Here is a 26672-nt window from a genome sequence, read left to right as displayed (position 1 = left end):
AAAGAGATTTGCTGACAGGATGGATGCAGGGATCAGAAGGCCACACAGTGACAGGAAAGCTTTTGACATTAAGAGTGTATAGGCTGAAGTTTTGGGCAAGGGACAAGGAGCAAAAAGAGGAGCAGAGAGGAAGTGGAGAAACCAGTGAGAGGAGAGGTAGAAGCATTTCCAGGTGAGAGCGGTGGTGCGTGGTGAGCTGGGGCAAATGGATGAGAGTTCTAGGCCGGCATGGGCTACACAGTGAGACCTGGAAGGGACAGGTAAAGGTTCCCAGAGGAAGTGCTGCTGTGGGTGTGATGGATAATGAGTCTGTGTTGGAGGAAAGAGCAGATAGATGCAGTGATGCCTGGGGTCAGCAGTCCTCAGAGACTGCATAAAGAAGCAGAAGATGATGGGTGGCTACAGAGGGTAACATACCCACCCATCGCCCATCTGAGCGTGCTTACAGGGCTATGCTGCTGCACTTGGAAGACCCTTCGCCTTTATGAACTCATACAGGAAGAAAGAAGATCTACACTGACAGTAACAAAGCAAAGCAAGGGAACTGTGGGTGTGGCTCAGATGGTAGAACATCTACCTGGCATGCATGAGAGGCCCAGGGTTCAGTCCCCAGCACCAAATACAATAACTACAGGGGCCCCATCAGTGGAAGGGTAATAGACTGCAGAGGATTTTAGTTCAGCTCCCAGCGCCCACTTCAGGTAGCTCACAACTGTCTGTAACTCCAGCTCCAGATGATCCCATCTCTTCTGGTCTCTGAAGGCACCACTACACACATGGCACACACAGACACACGCACACACACACATACGAAATCTCTTTTAAAATTAAAAAACAAAATTCAAAGTTATCGTACAAAAGACCTCATCAATCAATTAATCAATTTTTAAAATGTCAGATAAGGATCTATGTAAATAGGATGAGGTCCCCAGGAAGACCAAGAAATCCAGTGTGGAATATTATCAGTGTATCTAGTCCAGCCCAGTGTGAAAACAGCATCCTTAAGGAGACAGAGTGAGCAAAGCCTGGAGGAAGAGACAAAGAAGCCCGTGGAAGCCGCATTGTTCAGTTGCTTGCATGATGCCACTGTGTGCCAGGCAGAAACAGGAGGGAACTGGTTAGCAGGGAAAGACATTTGCTGCCCAGCTGGAGGATCTGGGTTCCATTCCTGAGACCCACATAATGGAGAGAGAGAACCAATTCTCATAAACTGTCCTCTGACCTCCACACAAACCTAGCACACATACCCCATCCAGAACAGACAGATAAGATGTGTGAAAGAAAGAAGAGAGAAATGAAGGAGGCCAGAGCAGAGCCGGCGCTTGCAGGAACAGCAGCACCAAGTCTGTTGCTCCATCTGGAGTGCCTGAGGTAGCCGGGCTGTGGCTGCACAGATAGGACCAGAGAGGGGGAGGGAGTGGGCCGTGGCTAGGGCAGCCCAGCATCTCTGCCAGGGAGATAGCCTCTGCTCCTCATAGCCAAAAGCTACTCCAGGCAAATTTGGCAGGGTACAGTGTCAAAGGTCAGTTCCCCAAGGAATAAGTCAGGACAGCTGCATGTCCCCTTTCTGGAGGACCTGGCTTGCAGAAGGGTTAGGAAGATTCCAGAGACCTGAAAACACTTGCAAGCTGCATCCAGGTTTTGTCTGTTGCTAGGTGGCTTTTGTGAAGTTACTTTACCACTCTGAGTCTCCGCTGAACACTTTTTGCTCATCAAATACAGCCTCTCCCTCCATCATTAATCCCCTGCCCTGAGACTGTGAGGCAGGATCTGGAGAGCACCAGATCCCAGGGAGACTGAGGACGAGACTTATACAGGTTAGCAGTTAAACTCAGATCTGTCGGTTTCCAGGGACCAGAAAGCTTTCCGGGGACTGGCCTTAAGATCGTTCTCAGGAGGTGGCTGGTACACGGGGGGCCGGACCCTGATGCTGGTGGTCTTCAGTCTCGGGCTGGCCCAGGGGTCACCCCTGCCAGCATCAACTGCCTCGTTCCACGTGGTGTTCTCCTCGCGTTGCTTGGAGACAGCAGGAATATAAAACATGTCAAAATAAAGAGTAGGCCTTGGTAGCTCCTCAGAATGCTGTACTCGGGGGCTACACCGTTCAGCAGAGCCTCTCTGCCATGCAGTCCCTTAAGAACTGAAAGCAAAGCTAAACCTGGTGGTACACACCTATAATGCCAGCACCGGGGAGGACGTGTTGGGTGATCAAGAGTTCAAGGTCATCCTCAGGTACACAGTAAGCTCAAGGGCAGCCTGAGCTGTAAGAGACCCTGTCTCAAAAAAAAAAAAAAAAAAAAAAAATAATAATAATAATAATAATAATAATAATAATAATAATTGAATTGTTCAGTTTGTTTAAAAAAAAAAAGCACTTGCAAAGTAAACCTGATGACTTGAGTTCAATACTGTGGAACCCACAATGGAAAATGAACCAATTCCCAAAGGTTGTCCTCTGACCTCCACACGAGCACCAAGACATATGCGTGAGCACACAAGTATATCCAGAATAGTAAGAGTCATGATAACAAATGTTTGAAGATAAAACTGGACCAGGCATCACATGCCTATAATGCCAGCACTCAAGAAGAATGAATCAGAAGTACCAGTGTTTAAAGCCACTACTTGGCAAGTTCAAAGCCAGTCTGGGCTGCGTGAGACTTGTTGGCCCAATAAACAGCAGAGAGAAAAAGAGGTCGGGGAGGAGGAAGAAAAACAAACAGAACAGAACTAGGCCTGGTGGCGCACTTTTACATGGTTACACAAGCACTTCAGAGGGTGAGGCAGGAAGATGGAGAGTTTAAAGCCAGCCTAGGCCCCCAGGGGGTTCCTATGTTTAAAACAAACAAAAGAGAAAAGGGCCGGCAAGATGCAGCCCCTCTGTCAACCCTGAGAATCTGAGTATCATTACCAGAACTCTCGTTGGAAGGAGAAAACCAACTCCCAAAAGTAGTTGCCCTCTGACTCCACACACAGGTGCACACACAAGCATGCTCATACTCACACACACACACACACACACACACACACACCCATCCCCCTCCTCCTGGGTAGAGTGAGAACTGTGCACACTGCAATGTCCATCGATGTACAGTTCAATGGGCAAGAGCAGAAGGAACTCAAGAGAGCAGCCAGTGCTGAAGGAAGACACTGTTGTCTAGCCGTGCAGTGTAGCATTGCTCTGCCGTATGAAGGAACAAAGTACCAATGCGCACCGCACCATGCCATGGCTGAACCTCGTAGGCACTGTGCTGGTGGAAGAGGCCAGACCCAGAAAACTGGTCAGCATGCAGTGCTGTCTGTGTGTCACGTCAGCACGGGCAGACTCGCAGGCACAGAGTGCAGAGCAGAGGCTGCTGGGGCTGGAGGGGTGGGGACAGGGAGCAGTGTGGTGGGGTTTCCGCTGGAGCGGACAAACTGCTTTGGCTCTGGAGAGAGGTGGTGCTTGCCCAAGTCTACCAGTGTGCTAAGTGTCACTGATTGCTCAATTTATGTTTTCAAACTGTTTTCGTCATAATGATTGATTTAGCTGAGCATGGTGGCAAGTACTTGCCATCCCAACACTTGGGTGTATCAGAAGGATCCTTCACAAATCCAAGTCCAGCCTGGGCTCCAGGAAGCTCTGTTTCAAGGAAACAAAATAAAGGCAGCAAAATGGCCCTGTTGGTAAAAGTGGCTGCCATCACATCTGAAACTTGACTTTGATCCCTGAGACACATGGCAGAAGGAGGAAACTGACTCCTAAAAGTTATCCTCTGACCTACACACACTAAATAAAATGTAATTCCTGTGCTGTTTATTTCTGTTGTGTGAGTATGCAGAGGACAACCTTTGTGAACTGATCCTCTTCTATCACGTGCATTTAGGGTATGGCGGGTGAGTTCGGGTTGTGGGGTTTGACAGCAGAGCCTTTACCCCCAAGCCATTGTACCAGACCAAATGTAAGGTGGCTTAAATGTTTCTGAATAAAATAAACTGGAAATATATGCTTATACATCAAGGCACTTGGAAGGCAGAAGCAAGATCAGTCTCAGGATAGATGAAGGTAAAGGCCAACCTGGATTATCCGAGCTCCTGCCTCAAAATGTAAACAATAATTGGCTAACCCTTTGTCCTGTGAATTTCTCTCAGGATGTAACAGGTAAGTGGTGGGAAACGAGTTGCTGGAGTTACCCTCCATCAATTCCTTTGCCACAGCCATGACATGAGCACACCACTGTACCCACTGTAGAAGTGGAGAAACTGAGGCACACAAAACGGCAGCTGGAAGCCTGTACTGAAACTGGGGTCTCCTTGAACCTTACACGAATTTCTTCTGGCCAAGGAACCACACAGGTGACATACACCCACGGTGAATTCACCACCCCAGCACCATGACTCACAAGGACAGGGAGCAGAATTTGCAAGGTTGGCCATCTTGACCTAGAACTTTGTCCAGAGGAGCCTAGTTGGGGAGGCCCACAGCTAGAAGGCGGGTCTTCCATTCTGGACCTTCCAAGGTGTTGCCCGCTCCATGTCACCCCCGCCCAGAGTGCTCTCAGCATCAACCCTGGGCTGCATCTCCAGAAACCCATCCTCTGGAATCCATGAAACCAGAATAAGAATGTCCCAAGTTTTCAGTATCAAGGATGGGCCTTTCTCAGAGTCTTGGGGAACAAAGGAACCAGAGAAGCTGGAAGAAAGGAAGGCTTTCTGGAAAGGGGACTATTGCCAAAGGACTTTGAAGAATATACAGGAGCCCACAAGGTCAAGTTGAAAAGCTTGTGAGTATGTTTTGAATTTTTCTTAGCATATAACTTCATTCAACATATTGGAAACATTACGAGATATGTCATTCCCTCAAGTCAGTCAGGTTCTTTGACTTTATTCACCACTGTTACTGACTTCTATCCTCCTTCTTCTTCCCAAATAGTCCTTCTGCTTTCAGGTTGTATAATATCATGTACATGTATAATATCACACACACACACACAAGCACACGTGAATGCACACATATACACGCACATAAACAGATTTTCATTATCTATTCATTTATTGGTGGACATCTAGGTGAATTCCATTTCATAGGAATTATGAATACAGCTGCAATGAACATGGATGAGCAACTGTCTCTGCGGTACGTGGACTTGCGGTCCCTCTGATATATGCCCTGGAGCTGAACCCTATGGAAATTTCACTTTTAGTTTTTTGAGAGATTTTTTTCAAATTTCCATAGTGGCTGCACCAGCTAAATCCCCACCCCAGCAATGCATAGGTTCCTCTTTCCCACATTTCCTCCAGTATTTCCTGTCATTATTTTCCTTTAAAAATTAGTTAACTAATTTAGAGTGACTGTATGGGCTGGAGACATGGCTCGGGGTTTGGGAGCGCTGCCTGCTCTTGCAGAGGACCTGAGTTCTGTTCCCAGTGCCCACAAGGCAGCTCGTGGCTGTCTGTAGCTCCACTTCCAGGGGATCTGACACCCTTACACAGATATACACGCAGGCAAAATACCAATGCACATAAAATAAGAACAAATCAATTATTAGAGTATATGTCTATGAGCATCGCCTTGGCGCTTATCTGGGGGTCAGAGGAAAACTTGTGGGAGTCTGGTCTTTCCTTCCCCTGTGAGAGTTCTGGAGTCTGAATTTAGGTTGCCAGGCTTGGTAGCAAGCTCGTTCACCCACTGAGCAATCTTGTCTGCCTCTGTCTTCTTGATGATTGCCATTCTTACTTCATATGGCAGAGAGTAGGGGCATTTGTACACACTCATTTTATTAGTTGGCATGTAAAGCTGTAAAAGCCATGGGTAAGGGAAATTGCTGTTTTCTGGCTCACTTCATTCACCTACCCACTTATAAGAAATAAGCAGTCCATCATAATCCTATACTATGTTCCTACTTCAAATGGCAAAACTAAATACATAGAAAGAATATATGCTAGGCCAGTAAGATGGCTCAGCGGGTAAAAGTACTTGTTGCCCACGCCTGATGGCCTGAGTTTAATAATCCCTGACACAAACTCCACATGCCGTAACATACGTGTGCCCACACATACATAGCACACACAGTAATTAGAAAAAAACTAAGACAACATCCCACTACACAGCCCTGGCTGGTTTAGAACTTGCTATGTAGACTAAAGCTGGTCTCCAACTCATAGAGATCCTCCTGCCTCTGCCTTCCAAGAGCTGAGATTGAAAGCATGCACCACCATGCCCAAACCACATAAATAATTTCACATCTGCAATCCTTGGACTCACTGAGCAGAAGCAGGAGAATCGCCTACAAATTCGCAGGCAGCCTGGGGCCTGAAATGAGTCTAGGCCACCCAGAACGACCTAAAAGACCCTGTTTCAGAACAAGTACAAACAAAACCCCAAAGAAAAAGAGAATGTAGGCCAATGATTTGTGCATGTGTATTACTTTTTAATTTAATTTTTTATATTATGTGTATCAGTGGGAGCATTGAGGGTGCAAGTCCAGCTGCACTTTGCAGAGAGTTCCAGGCCAGCTTCTGCAGCTGTGAGACTCTGTCTTGAGAAACAGAATGCAGGACTTCTGTGTGAGGGGGCAGACCGGGAACCCTGCCCCTTGAACTCTGTAAGAGAAAGCAGTGAAGACAGCGAATAATAAGCGTCTACTCGGCAAGAGGCAAGGTTAAAGTTCCTCCCAACCTTGGCCAGAGGGGAGTCTTTCTGCAGCGGGCAGCAGTCAGAGCAGAAGAGACTCAGCCTAGCAGAGGCAGGGCACAAGTGACCGTGAATGTTCAGCCCTAAACGGAGCACCTACACTAACCCCTCCACCAAGGCCCAGGGAAGTTCGTGGAAGAGGGGACAAAAAAGAGCAAGAGCTGGAAGCTGGGGAGGGAAGCTGGGGATGCGATACGTCCACTGCTCTCAGGGACTCACAGCAATGGTGGTTTTCTGCACAAGATGAGCCAGTTAGAAATCCCAGCACGGATGGAGGACGGCCTACTGCGGTTGACGGCTCTGGGGGAGAGGAAGGGACTTTTTCCGAGCGTGCGGCCTCTTGAAGATTGCCCATGATCCAGATGGCTCCACAGCCACGCCTTCAAGAGCAGTTCTAATTGGGCTTAGTGAGTTGCTTTAAAAAGGAGAGAAAAATGAAGTGGAGAAGGAGATAGGAAGGGTCTGGGAACTTGGTATGATCAGAAGGGTAAATATTTTCTAAAAAGGAAGGGAAGCCTGGTATCATGGTGGAGCATGCCTGTGATCAGGGGGATAGAGAGATGGTTCAGTGATTAAGAAAGATGTCTGCCTTTCTAGAGGAGCTGGATTTGATTTTCAGCACCCACACGGCCATTCACAATTGTCTGTAACTCCAGTCTCAGAAAATTAGACTCCCTCTTCTGGCCTCTGTGGGCTCTGTATCATATGGTGCACAGGTGTACATGCAGGTAAAACATCTAAGACATAACAATAAATTATATATATATATATATATATATATATATATAGTATAATTTTAAAAGAGAGGCTGGAGGTAGCTGGTGATGGCACAGTCCTTTTAGTCACTCAGGAAGCAGAGGCAGGTGAATCTCCATGAGTTTGAGGCCATCCTGGTTTATAGTACTAGTTCCAGGACAGCCAAGGCTACACAGAGAAATCCTTGTCTCAAAACAAAAAGCTGACTCCTGCACAGTATCTCATGCAGACCAGGATGGCAACAAACTCAACATGTAGCTGAAGCTGGCCCCAAACTTCTGACCTTCCCACCTCCACTTCTCCTGTGCCAATACACCCAGCTTCTGTATCCCTCTTTTGAAGGAGTGGTGGCATGCGGGCATGGGGTGCTATTTGCCCAGGGAGCATCACCCTCCAGCCCACTCACCCCACCCAATCTGGGCCCCGACAACGCATCAAGGGCTGAGCTCAAAACGTCTGCACCGTGCCCCACATCTTCCATGACAAAACTTCTTCCCAACTCCAGGATGAGGAGCCTGGATATTAAATCTCTCCGCTACCTTCCAGAAACTCGGCTCCCTCCACCTATCTATCTGTCTCCTGTTAGCGACTGCTGGAGACAGAGTCTGCAGCTCCAACAGCACACAGCTTTTTTTCCCTTTGGCACTCTGGGCTTCTCTAATTCCTGGGCTGGCCTAAACCAGATTAAATGGCTTGGCAGCTGCCCCACACGGGCTCCAGTCCCAGCCCTGAGGCCAGGCAGCCCGCAGGAATCTGGGGGCACTCCAACTGTGGAAATAATGGACTCCTGTGAGCCTGGATTTGCCTTGGATGTGGGAGTCTAGACATCTGGTTAATGAAATCAATTACTCACCGTTGGATAGACCCTGCATAGCGGGGGCCTTCGAGACAGGTGTGTAGGACACAGAACCCTGAGCACACTCTCCCCGGGCTCTGCTCTTCAATCACATCCACAGGTGTTTGATCCCTGTGTCCTGATTTCACCGTCACGGTGACTACGGGAGGCTCTCTCCTTCCATGTCAAGGTGGACAGAATGGTGACAAGGGAGAAAACTACTTTCAAGAATTAGAGGTGGACTGGGAATTTGTTGGGTTTTTTTTGTTTGTTTGTTTGTTTGTTTGTTTGTTTTTTGTTTTTTTTTTAGTTTAGTTTTGTTTTGTCTGAGAATTCCATACATTCATACAATGTGTTTTGATCAAATCTCTCTATTCCATCACCTCCAATTCCTCGCTTACCCCACTACTCAGTTCTCACCCAATTTCATGTACTTTTTCTTTTTAACCCAATGAGTTAAGGCTAAATGCTGCCTGTGCCTGCATGGACGTGGGGCCATCTGCTGAAGCATGGGCAAGAAAACTGACTCACCCGCTCCCACAGCCATCATTCCACTGTTGGCAAATCGCCTCCAACTAGGGCAGGACTTCCTGGCCACCCCCTCACTTCATGCTGGGATGTTTGTCTGGCTTGGTCTTGTGTGTACATCCCAGCCACCATGAGCTCATGTGTGTCAGGTGTCCCCTGCTGTGTCCAGAAAACAGTTTTATGGCAGTTATCCATGACCTCTGGTCCTTGCGATCTTTCCACCCCCTCTTCTTCCAAGATCCCTGAGCCCCGGGCGGACGGTGTGTGACCCATTTAGCGCTGAACACTCTGGCATCTTATATTCTTCCCACGTTGTCTAGTGATGACAATTGGGCTGGGTGTGGGGGCACACTTGGTGGTAAACCCAGGCAGATCTCTGTGAGTTCGAGGCCACCCTGGTCTACAGAGTGTTCCAGGACAGTCAAGGGCCCTGTTACTACTTTTAAATGTTCTTTTGTTTATGTGTTGGGAAGGGCGTGTGTGTGGGATACATACTGAGGTCAGAGGACAATTGCAAGAGTTTGTTGGTGTACTTTTTTAAACTCTTTTTTTTTTTTAAGATTTATTTATTATTTATTCAGCATTCTGCCTGCACACCAGAAGAGGGCACCAGATCTCATCGTAAAGGGTTGTGAGCCACCATGTGGTTGCTGGAAATTGAACTCAGGACCTCTAGGAAGAACAGCCAGTGCTCTTAACCTCTGAGTCATCTCTCCAGCACCTTAAAAACTCTTTTATTTATGTTTCTTTTATCTTTTTCTCCCTACTCCACCCCAATCCCTTCCCTTTTTCACCCTATCCCAACACAAGGTAGGAGAAAAAATGGGTTAGTGGGAGAGTGGATGCAGTTATTTCTTAGCTGCTTCCTGCTGATCAGGGTCTTGGGTTCTTTGGAGCCAGTCCAATCCTCATTTAAGGAGACCTCCAACTTCTTGTCTCACAACAGCAACCAGGAACAGCAAGGAAGAAGCAGGAGCAGCCTTGTTCCTTCTCTCCCTCCACTCTCTGGCATTTATTCTCTCTCCAGAGTCCTCAGATTCAAACTATCTGCAGTTGCCGAAGAGCTCCTCTCAGAGCCCGAATGAGGCAAATAGTCTGCTACTGTAGACCGTCTGAATTAGTCCCACGTCCCACACCTGGGACCAAAACAAAGACATGTCTATATCCACAGGAGTTAATTCTTCCCTTCCACCACGTAGGTTTCCAAGATGGAATGTAAGTCTTCAGGCCTTTACCCACCGAGTGTTTTCTGAGTGTTTCACCTGCATGTATGCCTGTGCAACACAAGCCTGTCTTGTGCCTGCAGAGGTCAGAGGTAAACATCAGATCCCCGGAAACTAAAATTACTGATGTTGTGAGCCAGCATGTGGTGGGTGTTCTGGGAACCAAACCCAGGTTCTCTGCAAGAACAAATGTTCTTAACCATTGAGCCACCTCTCCAAGCCTGAATATCTCTTTTGAAGTTGTGTTGGTTGGTTGGTTGGTTGGTTGGTTGGTTGGTTGGTTGGTTGGTTGGTGAGTGAGTGATGCCTGTGCGTGCATACTTATGGAGGTCAGAAGACAGTGTGAGGGATTGGTTCTCTCCTTCCACCATGTGGATGCAGGGGCATGGTGGGGTTGGGGTGGTTAAAACCATGTTGTCGGACTTGATAGCAGGGCCTTGCCCAGGCTGAGCAGACACTACCACTGAGCTACATTCCTAGCTCCCAGAGCATATTCTTTTTCTTATTTATTTGAGTGTGTGTGTGTGTGTGTGTGTGTGTGTGTGTGTGTGTGTGCGCGCGCTCACAGATGTGTTATGGTGTACATGCAGAGGCCAGTTCTCCCCTTCTGCCGTGTGAATCCTTTGGATTTAACTCAGGTTTGGCTGCAAGTGCCGCCTCACAAGCCCCATAATTGTGACCGTGATCCCAAGTCTAGCCCTGCTTTACGTTTCTTCTACTCACACTCTGATTCTTTGGAGAGCCCCAAAGCTCTGTCTCTCCTTGCCAGTGCTCCAGGATCTGGTCAGTGTTTTCCTGAGACCCTGGCTTATGGCAGACGTCCTGGAGATACTAGCCTCTCCTTATAGGCAGACATCATGAACTAAGAGGGCATCCTGCGAAGTGGGGTGACTCATCATGGGATCCCCAGATTTCCTGCTGCCACCCAGGCCCAGCCCAGCCTGGGTACGTTGGCGAGTGGGTATCTGATGTGTAGGCATGAATATTTGTGTGTTTCAGAGCCCAGCCAAGCATGGCCCTGAAACCTTTCTTCCTTAGGTTTTCACATACTAAGCAAACAATCCATAGCACCTAATTTGTCCCTAGATACTACAGAACTGAGCTTCTCCTTATCTTGGGGCAACGGAACCAATCAAAGATAAGATATGGAAGTATAAGCCTATAGATAGCAAGATGGCTCAGTGGGTAAAGGTCAGGCTTGCTATCAAGCCTGACTACCTGAGTTTGAGCCCCAGGGGACAGAAAGAACTCCCACAAGGTGCACACACACACACACACACACACAAGAAGCACCATACAGAAAAAAAAGGGTTAAAGACAAAAAGAGAGGGCAGGCCTGCAGCTTGGGCTATGTGAGGTGAAGCCAGATCTGATGGTGCACATCAATAATTCTAGCTACTGAGGAGGCTGACGCAGGAAAATTGACAGTTCAAGGTCTGCCTCGGCTACAGAATGAGTTCAAGTGATGCCTGGTCAACTCAGTGAAGTCCTATCTCAAAATGAGAGAGAGAGAGAACATTGGTGAGATGATTTAGTTAGTGAAATTCACAAAATCATAAATACCTAAGTTCAGACCCTCAGCACCACTGTAGAAACCAAATATGATGGCTCATGTCATAATTCAAAAACTAGACCCAGGCAGATCCCTGGAGCTCCGTTCACTGGTCAGCCAATGTCACTGAATGCACAAGTTCTAAGTGTATTGAGAGATCCTGTCTCAACAAGTAATGTGAGAGGAACTGAGGACTAATCCATGCCAACCTATGGCCTCACGTGCAGGAGCACACATAGGCACACACATGCACACACATGCCCACACCCATAGGAGCACACACATACAGAATGAAACACACACGCACTTCTTTTGAGAGGAATTCTCATGATGGAACCCTGGCTGGCCTGGCACTCACCACGGAGAGCCGAGTGCAGTGTTAGTGCCAGTGCCCCAACACCTAACTAAAAATCATTTTCCGTTAAAAGGCCTGAGAACGTGGCTCAGCGGTAGATCACTGGCTTAGCGTATACAAGGCACCAAGTTCCTGGTGCTGACTGAAAGAGAGAAAGATGGAGAAAAGGAGAGAGGGGTCGAGGGAGGAAGAGAGGGAGAGATAAACTAAGTGCATACCAGTAATTCTAGAACTCAAATGTTTTATGCGGGAAGATTGCCATGAGTTTGAGACCAACTTGGGCTATGTGCTCTGTAGCAAGACCCTATCTCAAGAAACCAAGAAGGGCCAGGGGCAGTAGTGCATGCCTTTAATTCCAGAACTTAGTGGGCAAAGCCAAGCAGATCTCTATAAGTTTGAGGCCAGTGTAGTCTAATGGGAAGTTCCAGTACAGGCTATGGAAGTTCTAGTCAGGGCTATGTAGTAAGACCTTGTCTCAGGCAATATCCAAAATTTGGGCAGATTCAGGAAATTTTATGAAATAAGGGGGAGATAGAAAGACCTGGAGAGGACAGGAGCTCCACAAGGAGAGCAACAGAACCAGAAAATTTGAACACAGGGGTCTTTCCAGAGACTCATACTCCAACCAAGTACCATGCATGGAGATAACCTAGAACCCCTGCACAGATGTAGTCCATGGCAGTTCAGTCCCCAAGTGTGTTCCCTAGTAAGGGGAACAGGGACTGTCTCTAACAAGAACTCAGTGGCTGGCTCTTTGATCACCTCCCCCTAATCACCTTACCAAGCCCCAGAGGAAGATAATGCAGCCAGTCCTGATGAGACCTGATAGGCTAGGGTCAGAAGGAAGGGAAGGAGGACCTTTCCTATCAGTGGACTTGGGGAGAGGCATGGAAGGAGATGAGGGAGCGGGGCAGAGTTGGGAGGGGACAGGGGAAGGGGCTACAGCTGGGATGCAAAGTGAATAAACTGTAATTAATAAAAAAATAAATAAATTTAAAAAAAACAAAAAAGGAAGAGAGGGGAGAAAGGAAATGTTGACCTTTGACCTTCACACAAGAGTGCATGGACTGCATATACCAATGTGTATACAACACACACATAAATAAAAATAACTAACTTTTAAAGAAATCATACTGTTTCTGTCTTGATACAAAGTGGATTGGGGTTTAGCCCACAGGTTAGCACTTGCCTGACCTGTGAGACACTGGGTCCCACCCACAGGAAAGCAAATAGTAGCTTTGATATGAGTCCAAGAGACATCGGAATGCAGACTGTGGACTCTGATGTGTAAATACAGGGCCATTGATTCTCACTACCTTGTCTCTCCGATATAGGATGTTGACAACAGAAGATCTGCAGTGTGGGAGCAGGCAATTATGGGGGGTTGCTCACAGAATTTCTATACTTTGTGCTCAGTTTGGCCATGAGTCTAAAACTTTTGGGGGAAACCAAGGCAGGAAAATCTCTAGTTTGGAGCCAGCCCGGGCTACACAGTGAGATCTTGCATCAGATGTTTTAAAAAGTAAAGTAGGTGGAGAATTCTGTAATCCCAGCCATCAGGAACCCGAGGCAGGGTTATAAATTCAAGCCAATGTGGCTGCATAGTGAGGCCCTGTTTCAGAAGCTGGTGGGGAGCTGGTGACGTACTTCAGGGGCAGAGCACTAGCCCGGAAATGCCTCAGAACCTGTCTAGTAAATAAATAACAAATTCTTTTTAAAATCAATTTATCTTGGTAACTGGGGTTGTCAACATCACCGAGGCAGAAGCCTGCCCTGAAAGAACATGCAGCTTACACACTTTGTTTTCAAGTTACATTAATGTATCTAATCACTTGCTTTGTGGCGGTCCATGCTCTGGTGGAAGTCAGAATACAACTTTGGGGAGGCTGTTCTCTCCTTCCACCGTGTGGGTTCCAGGGTTCAATGTGGTAACAGGTGCCTTAACCTGCTGATCCTTCTCACCGGCCCCAGCCTTCGTGCTTCAGCAGACAGAGCCTTCCGCTCCTAAATCTTTGGAAACCTGGGCTTGAAGGAGAATACCGCAAGAAGCAGAGCCCAGTAAGTCCCATGCCTCAGTGATCTGCTGTCTGAGCTGCTTCTGTATACCTGGCTTCGTCCTGGGTGCTCAAAGGTCACTACATAGAGAATAACTGGGGCTGAAGATGCATCCATTGGTGGAGTGATTGCCTACACGAGGGGATACTTGGATTTGATCCCCAGTACCACATAAACCAGCTGGGGTGGTGCATGCCTATAATCCTAGCATTTGGTGATGGAGGCAGAAGACAGTAAGTTCAAAGTCATCCTTGGCTACATGGGTAGTTACATAGCCTGAGCTACATGAGACCCTAAAGAGAAAGAGGAGAAGGGTTTGGGGTGGAATACAGGAAGGACATGAATAAAAATGCCTGGCAGGTGAGCAGGCCCTGGTGTGGCTCCCTGGGGAATTCCAAGTCTGGCTCAGTCTGGGCTTCCCCAACCTGGCCTGGGACTTGCCTCATGCTGAGTCCATAGCCCAGTGGGCCTCTTAGAAAGCTGTAAGGCTGGTTTGAAGGTGGAAGACCAAGAGGAAAGAAGTTTCCATACAGCCCAGCCTAGGGGAGCCGCCCCACCTGATGACAGAATAAAGGGGAGCTAGATCTAGCCTGGAATCCCAGCACCGAGGAGGAGGCAGGAGGTTCTAGGCCAATCCAGGATATGTAAGAGATTCAAGGACAGCCTGGAAGGGGAGGAAGTGAAGAGGGACAGGACCATTCTGCAGGACTCAGAGAAGGAGACCGATCCCCTACTGCAAACCTAGGTAGGTTCCCAGAATGAAACCAGAGCCTTGCTCTTTGTTTAACCAGAGGCTGGAACTAGGCTGGGAGGCAGCCTTCAAGAGCCAGGCATGACGGCTCACATCTGTAAGTCTAGCACTTAGCGCATCAAAGCAGGAATGTTGCTTTAAGTTCAAAGCCAGCCTTGGCTACAGATTAAGACCCTTTCTCTCAAGAAACAAACCACCAAAGACTGGGAAGATGGCTCCGGGGGTCAGAGAGTTTGCTGTGTAAGCATGAGAGCCTGAGTTAGAATTCCCTCCCAAATGCAGTAAACCCAGCGTTTGGAAGCAGAGATAGACAGCAGATCCTATTGCAGGCAGCCTAACCCAAACAGTGACCTCCTGGTTCAGAAAGGGACCCTGTCTCCAGGCAATAAGGTAGACAAGGATAAAGGAAAATACTGCTAGTCTCCTCTCGCCTCTGAATGGGCATAGGAGGAGGTGTGCACTCATGTGCGCACACACACAGACACGTACACTCTCAGATGTTTAAAGGTCAGGGCCAATGAGATGGCTCAGTGGGTACCGGCACCTGCCCCCAAGCCTGATGACCTGAAATTGATCACTGGCCCCACATGGCAGAAGGAGAAGACTGACTTTCACAGTCTTCTACCACGTGTGCATCATGGTACTTGGTGCATACAGAGAGAGGGAGGGAGAGCTAATAAAAGCAGAGGCGGAAGAGGAAGGCCCCCACCTCTCCAGCATTTGGGGGTGGGGTACAACACAGGAGGCGAGAGTGGCGCTAACCACGGGCTTCCTCTCTCTGCTTGCTGGAATGTACATGTGAAAGGTCCCTGGAAGGCCCACATGTTAAAGGCGGGGTGCCTAGCGTGTGGTGCCAGAGGGATGGAAGCTTTAAGACATGTGTGCTAGTGGGAGGAAGTCACTCAAAAGGACCCTGACCCTTCATTTCTGTGTTCTTGCATCTCAGCTTATGTGAGGTAAGCAGCTTTCTCCATCCTAAGTCCCTCTCTCCTCACAGGCCCAGAGCAGTCAGACCGACCAACCAAGGATTACAACTGTCGAAACTGTAAGCCAAAAGATATCTTTTTTTTCCTTAAAAATTGACTATGTCTCTGGGTGTGATGGCACGTGCCTTTAATCCTGGCACTCAGGAGGCAGAGACGAGCAGATCTTTGTGTTTGAAGGCAGCCAGGGCTACATAGCAAGCTTCAGGATAGCTGCAGCTACATGGTGAGAGCCTGTCTCAAACAAGCCTCCAGCTTGCCAAGCAGTTGAGAAGTTCTTCTACAGGTAGGCAGCAGCCACAGAGCTGCCACTTTTGAGACGGGGTGGAGTTTACTGGACTGACTTCAAAGCACAACTCCCAAGAATGGGCAGACCTTAAACTGGGTGTAGTAGAACCCACCTAAAATCCTATCACTTAGGATAGGAGTCTAAGGTCGGAGGACCCTGAGTTTGAGGCAAGCCTAGGCTACAGAAGCAACATCCTGCCTCAAAATTAGATTTAAAAAGTAGCAAGGTGTGGCACACACCTATAGTCTCAGCACCGTGGGAAGGTGGGAGGATCAGGAGCTTAACCAAGCCAGGCTACGTGAGACTCTGTCTCAACAGATAGACGGGTGGATAGACAGACAGATGGACAGGTGCAGGAGCATTGGCTCAGAGGTCAAAAGCACTTACTTGTTTGCAGTGGCCCTGAATCCAGATCCCAGCACCCACATCAGATGGCTCACAGCAGCTTGACACTTCAGTTCCAGGGGATCCGATGCCCTCTTTTGTCTTTTACAGGTGTTGCCCTTGTGCAGAAACCCACAGACATATAAACATATGTACACAATTAAAAAGGCTGGAGAAATGTTTTGGTGGGTAAGGACATTTTTTTGTGCAAATGTGCATGTCATGGCACATACACAAATCCACACTCATGTCATAGACACACACTACACACGCGTACACACACACACAATAATAATACATTCAAATTTACTTTTTTTTTTTTTCGAGACAGGGTTTCTCTGTGTGGCTCTGGCTCTCCTGGAACTCACTCTATAGACCAGGCTGGCCTGGAACTCAAAGATCCACCATCTCTGCCTCCGAGTGTTGGGATTAAAGCTGTGAGCTACCACTGCCTGCCTTAAACATAGGGGTGGGTTTTGGTTTGTTTGTTTGTTTGTTTGTTTGTTTGGTGGTTGTCATTGTTGTTTTGGGTTTTGGTCTTTGGTCTTTGTTTTTTGTTGTTATTGTTTTGTTTTGAGAAAGGGTCTCTCTACATAGCTTTGGCTGCCCTGTACTCACTCTGAAGATCAGGCTGGCCTGGAACTCAATAAAGTTTTTTAAAGCATATTTTAGAACAAATAAAATAAGATAAAATGTAAAAAGAGGAGGCTGGGAATATAGCTCAAAGGTACAGTGCTTGCCTAGAATATGTAACATTCTAGGTTTTATTATTATTATTATATTTTTAACTTTTTTGGAGTTTGAACTTCACAGTCTACAGGCTTCTTTTGGCATGGACCTGTCTTACTGACCTATCATGTCACTCTGGGTGGGGACAGGATAGGATGGTGGAGACTTTGATACCCAGATAACCTTGACCCCGGCACTGTGCTCCTCCTCTGCACTGTCTGGCTGCGCTTTGGTAGGGCATGTGAATTTTCATGTCCCTCTCCTCCTAGCACCTCGGAAGTTCTCTGCTGCACCCTGAAACAGGAGCCCCATAATGAAGGCCCAGGGTGTCCTCTGGATCCTACTTGGATTGCTGCAGTGGCCAAAGCCAGGGACAGGTGAGTCCGTGGGCAGAGGCCTGGGGGGAGGAGTGCTTGCGTTAATCAGCCCTAGTGGGGCAAGGCTCCAGCTCCCAGCAAAATGCTCTTCTGGCACCTCACCTGTCCCAAACCCGGTAGGGTCAAGGAAAGGAAGCCAGGGAGGAGACCTGGGGACCCGAAAACAAAACTTAAGGGCAGCTTCCTGGAGAAGGAACACACAGAATGAAGATGAGAGGAGGGAGGCCTGGGTTTTGTTGAGAAACAGAAAAGAACAAAGTTACAGAATTAATTGCCGGAGGAAGAGCACCAATTCCAGGCAATAAAATTAAAATGACAATGAGGCTCTGGGTATGGGAACACTTGTCTGTATTTCCAGAACATGGGGAGCTGAGGCAGAAGGATCATGAGTTTGAAGTCTGCCTGAGCTATATAATGTGTTAGAGGCCATCCTCCAATAAATAGCAAATCCCTGCAACAAACCAAACAACCTACCTTCCTAGATTCAAATCTTAGCGCCTCCACTTCCTAGCTGTGTAACTTGAAACAGCTAACATGACATCTGTAACAGAAAGCTAATGAGACACACCTTACAATGTTTTTGTGAGGATTAAGTAAGTCAAATGTGTCACTAAGAATGATGTCTGGGACGTAGTTAAAATAAACATTGGCAATATTTCAACAACAACTAACTATGCTGTGAACCTGGTAACCTAGTGTCTCTAGAGTCTACTTGTTTGTCTGGCTGAGACAGGGTCTTACTATAGCTCTGGCTGTCCTGGAATTCACTCTGAAGACCAGGCTGGACTCAGAGATCCACCTGCCTCTGCCTCCAGTATTCTAGGATTAATAGTGTGGGCCACTATGCCTGTCTAAGATTCCCTTTACTGAAAAGGGAAAAACTCATTCTCCTTTAGCTATTTGTTTGTCTGTCCATCTCTCTGTGTGCCTGTGTGTCTATGTGTCTGTCTGTCTGTCTGTTTGTGACAATATCTCACTTTGTAGCCAGAATGGCCTGGACCTGTGTAGTTCAGGCTGGTCTTGAACTTGTGGTGATCCTCCTGCCTCAACATTTTTGAATACTGGCATGAGCCATTGTGCTCAGCTGCCTTATTGTTGTGTGACTATTTCTCATGCACCAAATAGGGCAGTAATAATGGACCAAAGAAACTATCCCATTAAAATCTAGCTCAGTAAACCAGTGAGTTTACTGGGGTCACTTATAACAATGTGGGTGAATCAAATGCAGCTACATCCCCAAAAAAGCCCATCCTTAGCATGAATGACTCACACAAGCTGTGTGTCTGGAGCTCCCTGCTGAACTTGCAGGCAGCTTGGCTGGATCGAGGGTCTCTTCTTCCTTACAGTTGCTACTGCTTATAGAACCTTCAGAGAGGAGCCTCTTGCATTTTAGGCAGTTTTAGGAGTTTCTGAGACTTCTAAATTAGTTTACTTTCTACGTCTTAGTAAGAGGCCTCAGGTTGGAGGAAATTGCTACATAACACTTGGGTATCCTTCAACATATTTTCCCCTCTAAAACCACCCAATACTAATCTATCAGAGATTACAAGGGTGGGTTGCTCTTACAGAAGACCCATGCTCTGTTCCTAGCTCCTACACTGTCACCGCGACCACCAGTAACTCCAGTTCTAGTATGTCCAAAACCTCCACATGCACATACCCCAAACCTGGCACAGCCACATCATTTAAAACAATAAAAATAAACCTAAAACAATCGTAACTTGTTTAATTACCTGTCTTTACCCCTACACATGTGGTCACTCTCCCTGCTCTTCGTTCTTTGCCACCACTATACCACAAGCTACCTCCCTCTCTCACCGCTATGTTGTCTGCCCCTCTCCATCCTTGCACCTTGAAAATCCATTTCCATAAAGCAGCCCGAAGAACAACCTTAGGATGGTGTCTTAATCTATTGCTGTGAGTAGACACCATGACCAGAGCAACTCTTATCAAGGAAAGCTTTTCACTGGGGCTGCTTTACGGGTTCAGAGGTTTGGTCTGTTATCAGCATGGCGGGAAGCATGGCGGCACACAGGCAGACATGGTGCCGAAGGAGCTGAGAGTTCTAATCTTAATCCGCAGGCAGCTGGAAGAAGAGAGAAAACCAATGGGCCTGGCTTGGGCTTCAGAAACCCTACAGCCCACTCCCAGTGACACATTTCCTTCAACAGGGCCACAACTGCTCCAACAAGGCTGTACTTCCTAATCCCTCTCCCCGATGACCAAGTATTCAAATATATGAGCCTATAGAGGACATTCCTATTTGAACCCCCACAAACACCCGCCTAGCCCAGTTTCTCTCCTGCCCATCATCTGGCCATGGCTCCCCAGTGCTCATAGACAATCCAGCCTCCTTTTCCAAAAGGCAATGGTCTGGCTGCCTCATTTTCCTGCTCTACAAGATGAAAGTGCTGGTCACCCTTGGCATCAGATGGAGACCTGGGAGCATTAGGAGATGGTGACACGAACAGCGGGAGGTTCAGGAACAAACAAAGCTGGGTTGTTGGGCTGACTCATTCTCTCCTCCTGCAGCCTCCTCCTTGCCCCTGGTCATGGACTCTGTCATCCAGGTGCTTACTGAGCTTGAGCAAAAGGTGCTGGTGACCGAGGCCAGAGGCACAGCCTCCGGATGGATTCTGTCAGCCAAGAACTCCAGCCCCCACAATTCCCTTCACCAGCACTTGCTGCTGAAGGCACCAAGCCACAACACTACGGAGCCAGATCTCCACTCGCTGAGCCCGGAGCTTCAAGCCCTGCTTTCTGAGGTGGCCCGACATGACGTACAGGATGGGCAGGAATACGGAGTGGTGCTGGCACCTGATGGCTCCACTGTAGCTGTGAAGCCTCTACTGGCTGGGCTCGAGGCTGGCCTGCAAGGGTACGGTGTTGCCAGCTTGCCTTCAGCTTGCCTGTCCATCCCCTGTGAGACGGGAGACACTGGGGCCATCTGGCCAGGATTCATGAATGCCTCCACAAATGCCTCCTCTCCAGATACTGAAGCTGCTTTACCAAGTGGCAACGCCAAGACCCCCACCACTGTCCCCAGACTCCTGGCAGTCACTCTGGCTGGAGACTTGGGTCTGACCTTCCTCCACAGTTCCCAGACTCGGAGTCCTCCCGGCCTGGGTACTGAGGGTTGCTGGGATCAGCTTTCTGCCCCTAGGGTCTTCACACTGTTGGAGCCGAAGGCATCCAGGCTCACCATGGCTTTCCTCAATGGTGCCTTGGATGGAGTTCTCCTTGGGGACCACTTGAACCGGGTTCCTAGGCCCCGGCCACCCCTCAGCCACCTGCTGAGAGAGTACTATGGAGCTGGGGTGGGTGGAGATCCAGTGTTCCGGAGCAACTTCCGAAGGCAAAATGGGGTTGCTTTGATATCGGCCCCTACCCTCGCCCAGCGGGTATGGGAGGCCCTTGTTCTGCTGCGGAAGCTGGAGCCAGGACATTTGCAATTGCAGAACATGAGCCAAAAACAGCTGGCTCGGGTAGCCGCCTTCGCGACCCAGGAGTTTACGGAGGCATTCTTGGGTAAGGGCCCAGGGAAGCCCGGGGGGGGGGGGGGGGGGGAGAAACAGCGTGGTCTATAGATAGGGACAGCCAAATGGGCAAAGAAATGCTAGAGTTGATCCTTGAAGAGTAAATGAGAGTTTATCCAATTTAAATTTAAGAATAAAGGGGGACTGAAGGCGGAGTTCAGTTGGTAGCGTGGGAGCCTAAGACCCTGCACTCAGTTCCTACCTGCATAGTAAACCATGCAGAGTGGTGCATGCCGGTAATCCCCGACCTTGAGGGCAGAGGGCAGAGAATCAGAAACTCAGGCTCATCCTTAAATATATGTCGAGGGTAGCCTGGGCTTCATGAGACCCTGAACTACAAACACACACACACACACACACACACACACACACACACAGACAGACCCTGACCTCCACCCCCTCACCCACCCATACAAGAGGTGGCACACAATTGGAAGTCAACACGTGAGGGCTGATTTTTTTTGGTACCTGTTTATTGAGACAATAAACATACATGGGCTATGACTACATAGCGCCAGCTGGCCTTGAACTTGAAAGCCCGCTTCCTTAATCTCTCAAATTCTGGGATTAATAGGGGTGCACCACCAAACTCACACTTTTAGGTTTTCCTCTGGAAGTAGCAGGACACATCGTGGAGTCTGTCTATCTATCTATCTATCTATCTATCTATCTATCTATCTATCTATCTAATCTACCTGTCTATTATCTGTTATCTATATTTCTATCATCTGTTATCTTTCTATCATCTTTCCACCATCTATCTTGTCTGTCTGTCTATCTACCCCATGTATGCCCTCTGAGCCATCTCCCTGGCCTAACGCTAGACTCTTGCCAAATCCTAAAGGCCAGAGGGATGCCCACAGGTTCATTTTAGCAGAGACTCCGTCTTGCAGAAAGAAATGCTTGGTGATCAGAGTGTGATGTTCCCTTGCTCCCAAAGGCTGCCCAGCCATTCACCCCCGCTGCCGCTGGGGAGCGGCACCCTACCGAGGCAGGCCAAGGCCTCTCCAGCTGCCCCTCGGATTCTTGTTCGTACATCACACCTACGTGCCAGCGCCGCCCTGCAGCACGTTTGCTCGCTGCGCCGCCAACATGCGCTCCATGCAGCGTTTCCACCAGGATGTGCGCTACTGGGATGACATCGGCTACAGGTGGACTTGGGGGACCCAGCCTTGCCCACTGGGGGGGGGGGGGGGAGGACCAGCCTTGCCCACTGCGGGGGAGGGGGGGCTGGAAGGCGGGGAGTAGAACGAGAGGGTAGGAGCTTATCGTGGATGTAGTTATGAACCAGGACATAGTGGAGATGAAGGGAGGGGTCCAAGATTGGGGTGGGGCTGAGTTCTTAGGAGTAGCTTCAGAAAAGGAAAAGTTTGTTTTGTTTTGTTCCTCTTTGTTTGTTTTGTTCGAGACAGAGTTTCTCTGTGTAGCCCTGGCTGTCCTGGAGCTCTGTAAACCAGCCTGGCCTCAAACTCCTGAGTGCTGACTGTGCCACCACCGCCCGGAAGCTTTTTTTTTTTTTTTTAAGAGTCAGGGTCTCAGCCAGCCTGTAGCTCGCTATGCGGAAAAAGCTGGTCTTGAATTCGTTGAGTTCTGCCTGATTCTTTCTTCTGAAAGCTATGGTTAAGGCATTCTGCACCGTTCTGCAAGAGAAAGCGCTTTCTGGGTTGCACTTGGTGCTCAAACGACACCGAATTGAATAAAACAGAGGCAGTGTGCCTCACGCGGTGTCCTGTGGCACAGGAACAGAGCCGGGGGGCGTGTCCAGGTACAGGGGCCGAACCGCCCGGCTGAACCTACCGTCCCATCCACTCCGCAGTTTCGTGGTAGGTTCCGACGGCTACGTGTATGAGGGTCGCGGCTGGCACTGGGTGGGCGCGCACACGCGCGGCCACAACTCCCGCGGCTTCGGCGTGGCCTTCGTGGGGAACTACACGGAGTCGCTGCCCAGCGAAGCGGCGCTGAACACGGTGCGAGAGGCGCTCCCGAGCTGCGCGACGCGCGCGGGCCTCTTGAGGCCGGACTACCAGCTGCTCGGCCACCGCCAACTAGTGGCCACCGACTGTCCCGGGAACGCGCTCTTCGACCTGCTGCGCACTTGGCCTCATTTCTCAGCGGTGGGTCTGCCTGTCCGTGTGCCTGAGCTTAGCCCGCCACCCCTCCAGGCTTGAATCAGGTCCAGCCTTCAGCTGCAACCTTGGAGCTCACTTCATGACTTGCAGGCACCTCACTGGTGGTGGATCCCTTCTGGGCAATCATTGGCAGCTGTGTTGGTCAGCCTGGTCCCCCATCTTGCCTCCCAGCAGCTGTTTAAGCTTCTCTAACCAGCCTTGATGGAGTGACCCTAACTTTTTTTGGAGGGATGTTTCAATTCATAGGAAATTTCTATACAACACTAAAGTAATCGTGAATTGTAAGTTTACCCTTTTTTAAAAGATTTATTTGATTTTTTTTTATTTGTATGTGTATGTGCCTGCATGCATGTATGTGCATTTCATGTGTGTCAGCTCCCAAGGAGATTAGAAGTGGAAATCAGATCCCCTGGAGTTTATAGGCCCTTGTGGACCATCTGACATGGGTTCTGGGAACAGAACCTGGGTCATCTGCAAAGGCAGCGCATGCTCTTAACTGATAACCATCTCCCCACCCCCCAGCTTCACCTTCTTTTGTAAGGCAGGCATGGTGGTGAACCGCTTTAATCCCAGCACTTGAGAGACAGAGGCAGCCAGACCTCTGAGTTTGAAGCCAGCCTGATCTACAGAACAAGTTCCAGGACAGCCAGGGCTACACTGAGAAACCCTGTCTCAGAAAAACAAACCTTCTTATCTAGTGTCTGACTGCTTTCCTGACTCTCAGTAGTAGATGCCTGCCTCCCTAGCCCCACCCCTGCCTCCCAAGCCCCTCACCTGTCCCCCTAGCACCAACCCCTGTCTCTCAAGCCCTGCCCCTGCCCCCGAAATATGTAAGAGCCAGGAACTCCTGAGATGTTTTGGAACTGAAGTTTCTATCTCCTCTCTTCGAGGCCCCATCACGATTGTGGCCTGATGCTACTCAAACCTCTCATCTCTCTCAGCTGAAGATCAATTTGTCTTAGGTCCTTACTGGCAAACTTATAACATCTTTTATTAATTTATGACAATACCCAAGGCAAAACCCTCCTGCCTGCCCTGCCTTACCCCAGGCCACCTAACCTAGAACTCTTTCCAGCCTGAAGCCTGAAGCCTTCTGCTCATACACTAACCTAACCTGTGACTCTTCACCTAAATGAGTCTGTCTGCATTCAGTCCAGACCCTAGCCCTGTGTTGCTCTCCTCTGCTCATCTCAACCCTGAGGGCTCTCGATAGCCTTTGACTCCCTGATCCTGCAGACTCTTACATTAGCACAGTCTAGACCTGGCCAGCACAGCCAGCCTAAAAGCCTCACTCGGCCTGACTTCCGGCACTTCCTAACCACGCCACGACAGTCACATTACTCGCATCTGTTCTATTTATGAAGCAAAGTCTTGAGGTCTAGCCCAGGCTAGCCTTGAACTTGCTGGCCTCCACCTCACCATCCTCCTATCTCTGCCTCAAGTGCCGAGACTGCAAGCTTTCCAAGTGTATCACATCCACAACTGCTACTTTTTTTTTCTTCTTTTTAATGTGTGTATGTGTGTGTTTGTTCTTATACCTGTGGTGTTAAAGACAACTTCTGGTGTTATCCTCAGGAAAGCTGTCTGCCACCTTTGAGACAGGCTTTCTCATTGGCCTGAAGCTCATCAAACAGACTCATTAGCCCTAGGGGTCTTCCTGCCTCCGGATCCCCAGTGGGACTAAAAGTGGGACTAAAAGTTACCACTTTGCCTAGCATCTTCATGTGGGTTCTGGGGCTCAAACCCAGGTCCTCACATTTGTAAGGCAAGCACTTGGCTGACAGAACCATTCCCCAGCCATTGTTTTGATTTTGAGACAAGGATTTCCATCCCCCAGGAGGGATGATCTTGAGCTCCCGGTCCTTCTGACCCTCCAGCTTTTGCTTACCTATATCTTGCCACTCTTTTTCATTAAGCTATTTTCTATCTGCTCTTGCCTGCAGACAGGTTTGAGTTTGATTTGGTTTGTTTTGTTTTAATAGGGACTTGTGCTGGGTGCGATGGCACACGCCTATAATGCCAGCAGAGGCAGGCAGATCTCTGTGAGCTCAAGGGCAGCCTTGTCTACAAAGCAAGTCCAGGACAGCCAAGGCTACACAGAAAAACCCTGTCTGAAAAAAAAAAAAATAGGAACTTGTTGTGTAACCTGGATTAGCTTTAAGAAAGAAAGAAAGAAAGAAAGAAAGAAAGAAAGAAAGAAAGAAAGAAAGAAGAAAGAAAAAGGAAAACAAGAACAAACACAGGGTTTCCACTCTGTAGCCTCAACCTCACAGAGATCTACCTTCCTCTGCCTCATAAATGCTGGGCTTAAAGGCTAGAGGTCTGCCACAGCCAGCCCAAGGTTAGTCTTCAACTCCCTAGATCATTTGGCCTCAGGTTCCCCAGTGCTGGGATTGTAGGTGTTTCCCCTCCACAGCCAGCTCCAGTCAGCCCTGTCCCCACTCCTTCACGTTAGACCCCTGTCCTATTCCAAGTTTCCATAGCAAGGAGGGAAGACCCAATCAGAAACATACCCTAAATCTCATATTCTCTTATTTCTCCTAGGATAAAAACTAAGAACTGCTTTGAGGGACCCTTGGAGATCCAGGAGGCACAATCCCTGATAATCCTTTGAGCAGCCGCAGACCTCCAATGAAGAAACCTTGGAAAGGAAATCTCTATGAACATCGTCTTTGGCTTTGCTCAAAAGCCAGCTCAGAGACCAAAAAGCAAGCAAAGTGGGTGTGGCTCAGTGGTAGAGCGCCTAGTTAACAAGCAAAAAGCTTTTTGTTTTATTTTGTTTGTCTCTGACTTTTGAGACAAAGGGTCTCTCTGTGTAGCCTTGTCTGTCCTGGAACTCTGATCTGGAGACCAGATGGGCCTAGAATGCACAGAATCCACCTGCTTCTGTCTTCTGAGTGCTGGGATTACAAGCAGATGCCACCACTGGCCAGCCAAGGCTCTTGATCCCTACTCTAGCACTACAAAATAAATAAAGCTAGGTATGGGGGCTCAGACTTATAGCATTTGGGAGATAGAGGAAGGAGGATTTCTTTGAAGTTGAGGGTATTAGGACTGCCACTGCATGATAATGAGTGCTGGAGTCAGAAAGACAAAAGCGGTTTTATGACCTTACAAGTTCAAATGCCAACAAAAATGGCAAATGTGCCCCATTAGGAGAAAAATGATTATTTTTTAATGGCCCTAATCAAAAGTCCTTTGCTGCCTGTTGCCTAAATTTCATTATCCATATCTTTCCCCCTTTTTTCAATGTATTCTCTTAGTCATGATGTAGCAAACTGCCCGTACCCTCCCATCTTGAGACAGATAACAAACTGAACCAGGCATGGGTGCCACATGCCTGTAATTCCAGCACCCAGGAGGCAGAGACAGACAGATCACTGTGAGTTTGAGGCCAGCCTGGTCTACAAAGCATGTCCAGGACAGCCAAGGCTACACAGAGAAACCCTGTCTCAAAAAACGAAAGAAAGAAAGAAAGAAAGAAAGAAAGAAAGAAAGAAAGAAAGAAAGAAAGAAA

At 48.5% G+C, this 26672-nt stretch overlaps 1 protein-coding gene across 1 annotated transcript; it reads left to right on the top strand.

Moving 5' to 3' along the window:
- The first annotated feature begins 13761 nt into the window (after positions 1 to 13761).
- Pglyrp2 (peptidoglycan recognition protein 2) lies at positions 13762 to 26672 on the top strand. The gene is made up of 7 exons (XM_055612109.1): positions 13762 to 13980; positions 15726 to 15773; positions 17383 to 17490; positions 20023 to 21018; positions 21967 to 22177; positions 22843 to 23140; positions 25700 to 26672. The coding sequence occupies exons 3-7, from the start codon at positions 17427 to 17429 to the stop codon at positions 25709 to 25711; spliced, it is 1581 nt and encodes a 526-aa protein (XP_055468084.1). The 5' UTR covers positions 13762 to 13980; positions 15726 to 15773; positions 17383 to 17426; the 3' UTR covers positions 25712 to 26672.

Source organism: Psammomys obesus, unplaced genomic scaffold (genome assembly GCF_907164565.1).
Source record: "Psammomys obesus unplaced genomic scaffold, mPsaObe1.curated_primary_1811, whole genome shotgun sequence".
NCBI classification, from domain to species: Eukaryota; Metazoa; Chordata; class Mammalia; order Rodentia; family Muridae; genus Psammomys; species Psammomys obesus.
This window is presented reverse-complemented; position numbering and strand designations above follow the sequence as displayed.

What these genes read in the sequence shown, in the direction of transcription:
- Pglyrp2 (XM_055612109.1), top strand. Translation starts at nt 17,427, where the DNA reads ATGAAGGCCCAGGGTGTCCTCTGGATCCTACTTGGATTGCTGCAGTGG. An exon ending in GTTTACGGAGGCATTCTTGG is followed by an intron (nt 21,019 to 21,966) that starts GTAAGGGCCCAG and finishes TTGCTCCCAAAG; the next exon opens with GCTGCCCAGCCATTCACCCC. An exon ending in TGGGATGACATCGGCTACAG is followed by an intron (nt 22,178 to 22,842) that starts GTGGACTTGGGG and finishes TCCACTCCGCAG; the next exon opens with TTTCGTGGTAGGTTCCGACG.